Here is an 11,520-nt window from a genome sequence, read left to right on the forward strand (position 1 = left end):
CTCCTCAGCCAGAACTTGTATACTACAGTGGACAATTGAATGGGGCTGCCTTTGTAAATTGAGTTGAACATTGGTTTAAGCATGGTGGTGTACAGTATTTATCTGTGGTCAAGTTGATGTAATTGTGTTGCTAATCATATTCAATTTTGATGAACCCGTGCCTTCTCTGCATCAAATATCATTTTTCTCCATGCATTTTGGTGATGATTCATGGTCCTCCCCTGGCAAATAAGAACTGCCCCTTTTTTTAAAGATGGTTCTAGTTCTAGTCGAAGTGGTAAGAGAGCTGCTCAATTGTTCTGAAAACTTTGTTTATTCTTCCATGAGAAATTATTGATATATAGGCACCACAACCTTAACAAATTACAATAAATATGTCGCAAGAGCGTACTTGATCAGAATGCAAGGTAACAATCAATCATCATAACTAGCTATATAATCCTGTTGTATATTCAATTATAGCTACTGCAGCTGCACTTGGACCCCAGAATCGTACGTGGCTCCTGCTGTCCAGTTCTGTGGTATTGTGCTTGTGGAAACCAGCCATTTCTGGTCGCCGCGATGTGGAGCTCCGCTGCTAAATAGCATCCTTATGTTCAGAGGGCCATTTGGTGGGGAGATAGCAGCCCATACTGCACCATGAGTTCGGCCCAGAAGCTGGCATGTCAGGTTCACAGTCTGCATTCAGTCATCAATCAACAGGTATTTAGAACTAAATATTTCATTTTAAGTTCCTGCATATTTAAATCTTTCTGAATGATCATAAAATTTCCTGCCTTTTTTCTACATGATCTGCAATGTATACTGTTTACCTCACAAAGCTGGACTGCAATAATATCCTGGTTGCCTTGTTGGTACCATATCTCAAATTCAAGATAGTAAGGGAAATGGCTGCTCTCAGTAATCTTGAATATAATATTCTTGCCTGGGTAGATACATGGAACCCTGAAGTTGGGAGAAACCACGAAAAATTCAACATGCCTCAGTTGTGTCATTAACTCATTATGCAAGATCATTTATGTTGTAATTTTCAGCTTATTTGCCTTGTAAATAAAGCAAGTAGGCACATCGTTCAAAGCTTAAGCCATGCTTTTTATGCACGCACCTCCTGTACTCAATTCCAACATAACCAAGGTTCAGCAGTGTTGCACCAGCGTCCTTGTTCTGCCCCATCCCAGCGAAGGCGTGCTGGCTCAGGATGAAGTCAGTCCCGTTGCTTGCCCCAGAGTCTGTGATCACGATTGTCACTCCACTTGGGGAGCAGTAGTGAGGATTTGTGCACCTAACCTGTTGGCAGTCACAAACAATCTTAGTTTGATCAAAGGAGTTATGTTTCGTAGTTTACACAACTACTGCTGGCGGAAATGAATTTACCTGGTAGCATGCACCACAGCCTACCCCATTCCTGTATAGACTTGCTGATGCTGAAACATCTCCATTGTTGAGCGTTGCCCCAAATGCACCATATTCACATGCTCCAGCTGAAAAATCTTTGTTAGAAACTTAATTGTCCTTTGGTATAGGGTTTACATAAATATTTACACAGAAGTCTGGTAACCTAGCAAACTTTTCTCTTTAGATTACTGCTTACGTGTTACTTACTTTCGGTCCCTCGTGTATCAGAGTTGGGGTAGTATACTGCTTTTGACACCGTGAAATTTGCATCTGCAGTAGCCTTGGAGATGAGTGCAAACAGATAAAGCAAAGCTGAGAGGCAGTGCATGGGAAAATCCATCTGTGGCACAGAGACGAACGAACAAGGCTTAGAAGATTGTATTGTACATATATATAAGATGAGAGATGGAGTCATGTATTTATAGTGCTCAACTTGAGGTGCCTCCCCTTAGGCTGCTCACGAGTTACGAGCTGGAAACTTTTGGTTTTGAATGGATGGGGATGCCAATGCTGTTGTTGAATATGCTTCTCTGAGTGCACACGTGCCTGAGTCCTTGTGATTCCTTTCTTCATTCTCGAGGAAGTAGGCGCTGTCTGGAAGTTCTGTTTCCAGGGTCTCATTGTTTTAGAAATGTTCCGTTCCCGTGTCTGGAGAGTTTGGTTTTGGAATCTGACTTTTACAACTGATAAATAAAACTTTCGTCTACGTAGAACAGGATATTTCATTTTTGTTTAGGCTTAATCTGCCTGCATGCTAATTGCAGTTTTGATGTTGTAGGCTGTAGGACGTGTAACCAATTTGCCCGCACGTCCTGCAGGTCTTTGAACCGACAGGTATATCCCAAACCAAAGGAGTGCTAATCCTGTCTTGAAAGAGTTATTCCCAAAAGGACCGATGCAGAACGGCAGTTGCTGCCAGTAAGTGTTTGATTTGAATATGACAGGGACGATTCATAACGGCATGTTTTGCTTGATTGCCAGGTCTAAGGTAGTTTTGAGCTTAATATTGTCACGCCTAAGATTAAGCTTAAGCATACCGTAGTTCGTTGGAAGTCACTTTGTTTTGCGGCCGAATATGTTTTCACGCTGCAAACACAAAGAGCGAATATAGCATGGTTCTCAGGGATGAATACGGGATTGGACACAGTACAGATACAAATATAGATGCGGATAATGTCACATCAAATATTCGACATTAAGTATTCGGATTTGATACTAATATGATATTGAATATCCGGATTCAAATACGAACTATTTTATTTGGTATTTGAACCCTTCGGTTAGATCCACGGACAGATTTTTCACCCCTTGGTACCCAAGCATCCATCTAAAGAAAAAGTATTCAATGGTTGATACATACACAAACTCTGAAGTAGAATTTTCCAAGAACAATACGTGGAATGCGTGGTAACTTCTAAGATCATACGATCTATTTTCACGGGTTTTTTTTGGCATTGTGGCCTGTAAAAGATTGTTTTTTTTTGTTAGATTAACCTGAGAGCGTCTTACCGTTTGTTGTGACGACTGGTGAGCATCACATCAAATAAAAATCTCTCAGCAACGTAAATAAACAAATGAAATGAAATGGCCCGTTATTTTTAAATATATGATGTTTAAGGCTAATTAACGTGTCCTAAATGACATATATTTAAAAACAATATAACCAAACTAACGAGCATTACCCAACCACGTAGGAAGTTGACAGCCATCAAGACTGCAATCAGGCATGCTGCGACTCAACATTGCCAGCTGTATCAACGGAAAAAACAAGGAACAGAGGACGAGACTGGGATAAAGAGGCGCGAGATGCTTCGCGCAGAGCAAGAAAGTTGACCAAGTTCGGAGAGCTGAAGGGAACTAGTAGACAGCAAATCGTCCAAGCCATCCCTCCCTTTTGGAAAGGCCAAGTGCTTTCCTGCCAACTAGATGCTGAAAGAAACAGGCGCAAACCGTTTCTGCACAGTGCACGCAGAAGTCCATCGACAAGCAATATCCAACGCAACCCACCTGTGGAACCCATCGAAGAATATTGCTTTCTCCCAAAAGATGATGACAAAAAAAACTGTTAAAACAAACAAAAAATGATCACCATAAGCATAATTCCCGAGTCTGCACAAAAATCAACAAGATAACTCATGCTCGAGCGAAAATAAGCATATGCTTAAGTCCACAGCTTTACCAGAAAACCCGAGTATGAACCAGATCCAGATCTAGGCATCTTCACAATTCACCTTAGTGGTATGATCAACTCAGGTTGGCAAGATTAAACCAGGCTGGCTGCTACGACTACAAGAGACCACGCATCCAAAAAGGAATTCTCCATTGAACCACAACTCCACAAGGTATCTTCACCTACATCGCATCATAGCTGACATGGATAGCACTACTAGAACTCAACCACCCGGAACCAAATGGCAATGTGTACATGGGGTGACATGAGGTAAGATAAGAAACAGTAACAGCACGGTTTGCCTTACCCTTTGTAGTGCAGTTCTGGAACAGTTCCTATCTTGAGAGGGAAAGATCTGGTAAAGCAGCGTGTTCCAAGGAATTAACAGATCCTCACACCATCGGTTGTACAGATGGAGTTCCATGAACAGGACGGCTACAGACCTGAACTGGCAGGATGTATCCATTCACCATCGGGTGGACACGGATCGCCACTGTGGACAGCAGACAAGTCATAGCAGCAAATTGCAAGTACTGATGAGGCAAGAATACCCATACAGCTGGTGTAGTAAGAAACTATAAAGAACGAGGCAAACATCAAATATTTTTAGACAAGTAAGCAATCAGAACCGAATGTCACAGGTAAACCTATGGTTTTGTTACTTGATCTGTGTTCAAATGTACACACAGCATATTGACGTTCGAGAAAAAATGGAGTGGGGTTCCAGCCACGCTACAGCTGACATTTGAAGTAGAAAAATGTTCAGCTCATTGGAGATGCGTCAGGAAACGGAGCCCATAATATAGGCCTAACCTCTGGTAGTACTAAATTCAGTTGAAACTGAGATCAATACCTTTGACCTACCACGTGGCAGATGCACGAAAACAATCAAGGCTGCTTGCTTTATAACTAGCATACCTACACTTCTGAAGTAACATACAGAGTGCAGCCTAAAGTAAATTGTACATGATCATGAACATATGCGAAATAGCAAACAGAGCTCTCTAGTCTGTCTTGTATATTATTGTTGGATAGACGGGACTCCACATGTTCGTCTTGACATATTCAACGGTTTCTTCCTGTATCACAATGAGTTCAAGGTCAACAAAGTAATACGTGATATGACCAAAATGTACTTCGCTTGGGAAGTGGAGAGATTAACCACCTCACTGAGTCGTGCAAGCTCACGTGCATCCATGTCACGGTATCCCTCAGCTAGATCCTCTGCTACCGCCTCCCTCACAACTGCTGCCGCTACCTCCTTAGTGATGTCACGTATTCTGCAAGTAGAACATATTAGAAGGCATATCATACAACACAAACAGGAAAATCGGAATTAGAATTATGAAACCTGGAGATTGGAGGATAAATTATCCCTTGGAGAACCTCCTCTTCTTCCATGTATGAAGCCAAACTACAGTAAAATTTACATAGTAATGAAAACAGTTATAGATGTAAATACGTAACCCGAATGTGTTACAAGGTGCTCGGAGGTCAAGGGAGTCACCGTTCTGCTGCAGCCTGCAGCATTCCATCAGAGATAACCCGAGCACCGGATAGAAGGGTTCCTAGCCCTATTCTGCACAACAATGAACCCAAAAAAATGAAATCATACTTTTCACAAGAATAAATTCAATTGCATAGCGTAAAGATAATGATCTAACCCTGGAAAGAGGTACATGTTATTCCCTTGATTGGAGTGGCCAATCTTCCCATCACCTGTAAGAATCATTAATGTCTGAGTCTAATATAAGAAAAAAATTGAGATCCTACAACTGAAAATGAAAATTGCATATGAATACGAGTCACGATGACTATGAGTGGGAAGAGGTACCAAGATCCACATCATGGAATGGGCTTCCACTAGCAAAGATGGCTTTTTCACCCAGAATTGAAAAGGCTTCTCCAGGTGTACACTCAGCTACAAATGGAATGATTGCAGAATTAGATAAGAGAAGTGACAAACAATAAACATCGGAGCAAAATTACAAAGCACAAACCATTCTTAGTTGGGTTTGACATTGCAAAAATTGCCGGTCTCGAAGAGGATGAATCTTTTAGTGCCTCTAGAACCTGAAGGTACAAATACCCTACGATGAGCATTCACTTCAACATTTTGTAGCTTTTCAAAATCTAAAAATGGTGGGTGCAACGTCTAGAGCACATGTAGTCAACTTGTCATGATGTAAGGCCTACAGCTTGGGACAAGCATAGGATTTGCAGGAGGCCTTTTTTTTCCTAAGTTGCAACTATTTAATAAGTGTAATAGTAATATGAAGACTTGTTTGTTTGAAAGTATCCTTCCCCAATAAGAATAGATGGAAAAGGCAATTTTCTGCAGATTTGGTTTATGTTTGTAATCTTGTAATTTTTAAAGTTGATTTTCAAACCAGTGGATCTTAATTGGAGATCCTCTGTCATTCCCTTAACATGCAACTAACCTCCTTCGAGAACAAACCACCAACTGCAGATAATCCAAGTATGACATCAGGCTTCACCTTTTTAACCTGCACAACAGACAAGGTACCAAACAAAATATTCTGCATCATTCTAATGTTATTCATTCATGAGCTGAAGTCCATTTCGTTAAGTCAAATTTGAATTTTTATAACATACATACATGATACATAAACTGATAATTAAGATATTTCATAAATGTTAATCTTCAAAGGAAAGCTAGAAAAGTGTCAGACAAGAAAATCCAGAAATAACAGAAAACCACAAGTGGACTATTAACTGAGCCATCTAACACCACATGAAATGGCATTAGCTCTGGACCACAGATAAACAGTGTTAAAAGTCATAAGGCGATGTCATTTTGTATGCGGTGCTGCATCACAGCAGTGAGCAATGGATGCTCCTTAGTATTTGTCATGGAGAAATATTAAGTTTATTCTCCAAAACTTTTCAAACCTAGATTCATACTTTGGTCTCCTTGGAAAGGGTGATAATAAAGAAAAAGCTTTGCCAATAAGTTAAATAAATGTTGCAGTAATGAATCGGGTCCATATTAGAAAATTCTTTTGGGAATACATATCCCTTCACAAAATGTGGCAATTCATCCTTTAAGAAATGGTTACCAGCTATCATGCTTATAACAGCATAATGTACAAGATTAGACAGTACCACTTCAACTAAGCTTGCCCCCTCACTTAGGCCCTGGTGACCAAGCTCACTCTTTCTCCTAGCAAAAGGTCGTGCATCTGGATCAATGTCTGCACGGTCTTCTGTTATTAGACCCTGCATAATGGAAAACGCAAATCAGGTCTTCTGTTCACTAAGTACAGACAACTGGTTTGTGCGAAACTTAGCAAGAAAAAACAGGTCACATTTTTTTTTCGGGGAAAAACTAGGTCACATGTTGAATGATTGGGTATATAGCTAATCAATTGTTACATGAGCAAGGAGGCACTCTCACTGACATGATAGATACAATAGTGTTGATCTAGTTAATTTTCTTAGAGCATAAGAGTACCCATGCCATTCTTTCTACTCAGATTATCATTCCAAATACAGGTGGTATGGAATGGATAGGATAAAATAATAGGCAACCCTGCAAATGCGTTAATTGTTAAAAGGTTCTTGGTTATCCAGCTTACATGGGCATCAACTATCCAGAATTGGCTCCTCGCACTCTCAAAAGCAACCTCATTGTTTCCCAACATTCTTGCCATGGTTCTGCTTGCAGCATTCACCACTCCAATACCAGCACTGTAAAAAGTAAGATATTGTAGAGGTAATACTTCTTTTGCAAGAATATCAGTGTTAACATTACTCGTATTTCCAAGATTCTTTTTGAACTGAATATGCTAACTAATAAGTTATCAGAAAAATAACTGCCGATGTTGCCATGAACCACTTAGCATGTATACTCTAATTCTATACTGAGTGAAAAAGGATTGAGAGCATTTCAGACCTGCCAGCACCAGCAACAACAATCCTTTGCTTTGGGAAATCTATCATTGGCCTTCCTTGTGCCCGTACAGCTCCTAAAAGGCCAGCTATTGCAACACCAGCAGTTCCCTTTGTGCACAAAGAACAGTCATTTCAAGAGCAATACATTGACTCTTCTTGAGGTCTTGATAAATATGGAATATACTAACTGGAATGAAAAGTTTGTGAATCCAGCAAATACAATGCAAAAGTCAAAAACTCAAGCATTATTTGACTTGTAAAGGCTTGAACATGAAGATATGTTGACGAATATTGTAACTAGAGCTAGAACATGCATTGTGAAGAGCACATGTATCCTGTGAAGATACAGTATTGCCAATGTTTGAAAGTGATTACTACATCAGGTTTCACCATGCTCAGTCCCTTGATAAATATATAGATTGTGCAACACCATCCCTCAAGCTAGGTCATGCTTGGTTGCCAGCAACATATTGCCACAAACATGATGGCAAAGTTGGTACGCCACATGTTCTATGGAGAACAAGTTCTCCACAGTTGGGGAAACATTTGGCTGGAAAATATGCGAGTGATGAGTGGGCCACATGCTTATCAAAGTGTAGTGAGCCACAGTTGTAGACATGAAGCAAACGCTAGCCACACTAGATCAAATTTGCTAACTTTGATGTGGTATAAACTATGCATCAAATACTGGTTAGTGCTTACATATTCAGAGGTATTCATGAACTGAAAATGACAATAAAATGAATTTTTGCAGATGCCGTCTGTTAGCCAGCGTCACAAAGAAAGTACAGAGTTCATATCTCATAAAGACAAAGAAACCTAATGAACATCTTAGGAACAAATTTGCACAAACTAGGACTGACCTGAACATCATCATTGAACATGCGATAAGTCTTTCTGTAACGCTGCAACAGCCTAAAGGCCCATTTACTTTGGAAATCCTCAAACTACAAAAACACAAGAAAAGTATTTGTGATACTGTTCCAGATTGAGCCTCATGTAATGAAAAGGTTAACCAAATGAAGCATAGGATGGCAAAATAGCACCTGTACAATAACATTAGGCCAGCGAGTAAAAACAGCTTCCATGAATTCATCAATAACTGAGACATATTCATCTCCCTCAAGACGGTGCTCTTGTAGCCCAAGATCTGGATTATAAGGAATTAAGAAAAGTTAGAATAACATGACAGATTTTCCCAATATCTAGCTAAATATCCAGTGTATCTACAGTTGAATAAGTGTCATTATAGGCATGCCATAACATGGAAAGTTATGGCATTTGCTACATTGTCTTTTCCTTTATGTTTTGAGAGTGACCATATTGTTTCATATGACAAATATGTGAAAACAAAGCTAAGAATTTGAGAGACAAATAAATACTGTTAAGTATCGTAAATCCAGAACTAGAAATATCAACCAAGATCTTACAAAGAGGATCCTTAAGGAGCTTCTCATTGTTCGTTCCGACATCAATCATAACAGGAAGAACCTAGAAAAAGTAAGAAAGCAATCGAAGTTACAAAAAAGAACTGTCTATTTGAACATATGAAAATTAATAATAAGCATGTAAAAAAAGTAACAGTAGATCACTTGAAAGTTTCATTTTAGACAAAGCTAGTGAACTCCACAAGCTATTGTTGTTTCATTAAGAAACACATGGTTTCAATATAGGGAAAAATCCACTCAGATGTCAAATAGTTCTTTAACTAATATCTTGCATGGACATGTTTCTTTGAGATTTTTTAAATTATCAGATTGACTCCACTCAAATAGCAACACCAAAGCAACAAAAGAACAATCCCAATCCTTGAAAGGTTATATCACGTGAGTACTTTGTTATTTGATTGCCAAAAAATTGTTCAGTTTACTGTAGAATCAAAAATGGAAGAGAAGGGGGGAGTCTGAAATGTCCTAGAGAACCTTTCAACATACCCTTTGAGGATTTATTCCAGCAGCAGCAACATATAAATCCAATTTTCCAATAGCAATGCCAATACCATGCACCCCCAGATCACCGAGGCCCAAAATCCTGCTTCCATCAGTCACCACTATCATGTCAACCTGCAAAAGATTGACCGATTAACCAATTTTTATTTGCTTGGAATTGAAAGAAATTTTCTTCAGATAATTTTGTCTTTTTAGATCTCCAAAAGGCAAAGGACTGAAAAGTAGACTACCTTAAACCAACTGTATCATACCTTAAAGGCAATGGAATAGTTCAATTACAGAAAGATCAATTAGTAAGTGGACACTGTACAAGGACTGATGCATACCTGATCAGCTGGCCAATTGTACACCATGGACATCATCTCCCCACGATCTTCTGAACTAAAATACATTCCCCTAGGCCGTCGAAACAAACCACTGTAGTTTTGGCAAACAAGTCCAACGGTTGGTGTGTAGACAATAGGCGCATGCTCCTCAATGTTATCTATTAGGACCTAACGAACAAAAATGAGACAATGTAAGGCAACCATATCAAAAAGGTAGAATTCAACTGGTAGGATCCAACTAGTTCCAATCAGCTATGTTTGATACTGCAGTACCAACAAAGATGACACAGAAGGTGCATAACCACCACACATTGTGGGTGTTAATCAAATATATTGTAACCTAAGAGAATGTACACAATCAACAAAATTAAGGTTGTGCCCGCATGAATGTGCAGGCACAGCTGTGAAGGTACAAACCTTGTAGTACATTGTTTCATTTCTGTCATGCAATCTGTTGAGGATGCGCCATTTTGCTAATGGATATGTATCAGACGGTCCATCTCTCACATATTTCTGCAGCCGTTTCAGATCAAGCACTGTAACCAAAGTACAAATTAGGGTGAATTTGCAGGACATAGTTACAGTATATTTCCGTAATGGTGCTTTTCAAAATGGCCTACAGAGTTACTGTACACCCAGCTAGCGCACCAGCAGTATCTGATGCATCTCCTCTAGCTCTAGCAGTAAATAAGAACGTGCAACTTCTGCAATTAAATTTCCAAGTGATAAATATGGTATACTTCATTGCAACTTTTAGGGACGCTTTTCTGTTTGTCCGTAGCTTCTAGAGAAATCTGAGCATATAAAAGACCTCTCAGCCGTTCTATACACAATCACAGGACACTTGCACCCCCGACCTCCTAATGCTAACCGCATCAGCTGAACTTTCTCAACCTCCAGACCTCAGACTAGCCCCCAGGAGACTGATCCAACACCAAAGCCAGCGCCAAACACCACATTCGTCGGAATACCGTTCCCACACTACAGCGGCCGATCCAATTAGATCCCGCGGCCGATTCATGCATCGAGTGGCGAACCCAAAAGCCAGCGCAAGCAACCAGGCGGCTTATCGGGACGGGGAACACGTACTGAATCTGTCGATCTGCTGCTGTGAGGAGACGACGTTGGGCGGGAGCAGGCCGCGGAGGCCGAGACGGTCCCTCTCCGTCATCGAGAACGCGGTGCCCTGCAGCAGCCACAGCCAGCAGCATCAGAAAGTTCACAACCCCCAGAAAAGGCGCGACCGAGTCAAGTCAGGGAGCGCCACCGCCCGCCGCGAGCGCCCGGACGGGGAGCGGGGCCGAGGCGTACCCGGTTGAACCAGGGGTCGTGGAGGATGTCGGGCCCGCGCTTGTGGAGGACGACGGGGCGGTGGCACTCCGCCGTCACGTATTCCCGCGGGTGCTGGGAGAGGAGGAGGTGGAGGCGGCGCAGGCGGTCGGGGGCGAGGGATCGCCGGAGATTCCGCGAGATGGACGCCATCCCTACGCCGGCGGCTGCTTCCCGGGGAGGCTCTGGCCGGTGGTGTCAAGTGGTCCTGGGTACCAGCGGACGGGGGGGAGTGGAGCCGTAGCTCTCGACGATGCTTTTGCGCGAATTATTCTCCAGGGGTGTTTGGGAGGGGGGTGCTAAATTTTAGCACCCCCATTTTAGTCACTTTTAGCCCCTCCTCCTCCTAAACACCTAGGCTAAAATGGAGGGGCTAAATTTTAGCCCCCCATAATCCATTAGCCCTCCAAGAGGTGCTAAAATTGACTAGAAGTGG

The 11,520-nt window shown here is 41.3% G+C and overlaps 2 protein-coding genes across 2 annotated transcripts in view; both read right to left on the bottom strand.

Moving 5' to 3' along the window:
• Nucleotides 1-341: 341 nt before the first annotated feature.
• On the bottom strand, nt 342-1,758 carry LOC101754405 (expansin-like B1). Its single transcript, XM_004957709.4, has 5 exons — nt 1,603-1,758; nt 1,375-1,481; nt 1,106-1,287; nt 813-945; nt 342-678 (listed from the first exon to the last, which is right to left on the bottom strand). The coding sequence occupies exons 1-5, from the start codon at nt 1,733-1,735 to the stop codon at nt 463-465; spliced, it is 771 nt and encodes a 256-aa protein (XP_004957766.2). The 5' UTR covers nt 1,736-1,758; the 3' UTR covers nt 342-462.
• Nucleotides 1,759-4,166: 2,408 nt separating this feature from the next.
• The window catches only part of LOC101754809 (NAD-dependent malic enzyme 62 kDa isoform, mitochondrial), an 8,282-nt gene continuing 928 nt past the window's right edge, over nt 4,167-11,520 (bottom strand). The window contains exons 2-20 of the mRNA XM_004957710.4: nt 11,067-11,357; nt 10,845-10,941; nt 10,173-10,291; nt 9,756-9,923; nt 9,415-9,543; nt 8,911-8,971; nt 8,527-8,630; nt 8,344-8,427; nt 7,482-7,588; nt 7,165-7,276; nt 6,692-6,805; nt 6,007-6,072; nt 5,566-5,638; nt 5,400-5,486; nt 5,230-5,284; nt 5,073-5,144; nt 4,917-4,979; nt 4,731-4,845; nt 4,167-4,644 (exon numbers count right to left, since the gene is read on the bottom strand). Coding sequence (XP_004957767.1) covers nt 4,570-4,644; nt 4,731-4,845; nt 4,917-4,979; nt 5,073-5,144; nt 5,230-5,284; nt 5,400-5,486; nt 5,566-5,638; nt 6,007-6,072; nt 6,692-6,805; nt 7,165-7,276; nt 7,482-7,588; nt 8,344-8,427; nt 8,527-8,630; nt 8,911-8,971; nt 9,415-9,543; nt 9,756-9,923; nt 10,173-10,291; nt 10,845-10,941; nt 11,067-11,237 — 1,872 coding nt within the window. The 5' untranslated portion in view covers nt 11,238-11,357 and the 3' untranslated portion in view covers nt 4,167-4,569. The remainder of the gene's footprint in view (nt 4,645-4,730; nt 4,846-4,916; nt 4,980-5,072; nt 5,145-5,229; nt 5,285-5,399; nt 5,487-5,565; nt 5,639-6,006; nt 6,073-6,691; nt 6,806-7,164; nt 7,277-7,481; nt 7,589-8,343; nt 8,428-8,526; nt 8,631-8,910; nt 8,972-9,414; nt 9,544-9,755; nt 9,924-10,172; nt 10,292-10,844; nt 10,942-11,066; nt 11,358-11,520) is intronic.

The sequence above is a fragment of the Setaria italica genome, chromosome II (assembly GCF_000263155.2).
Source record: "Setaria italica strain Yugu1 chromosome II, Setaria_italica_v2.0, whole genome shotgun sequence".
NCBI lineage: Eukaryota > Viridiplantae > Streptophyta > Magnoliopsida > Poales > Poaceae > Setaria > Setaria italica.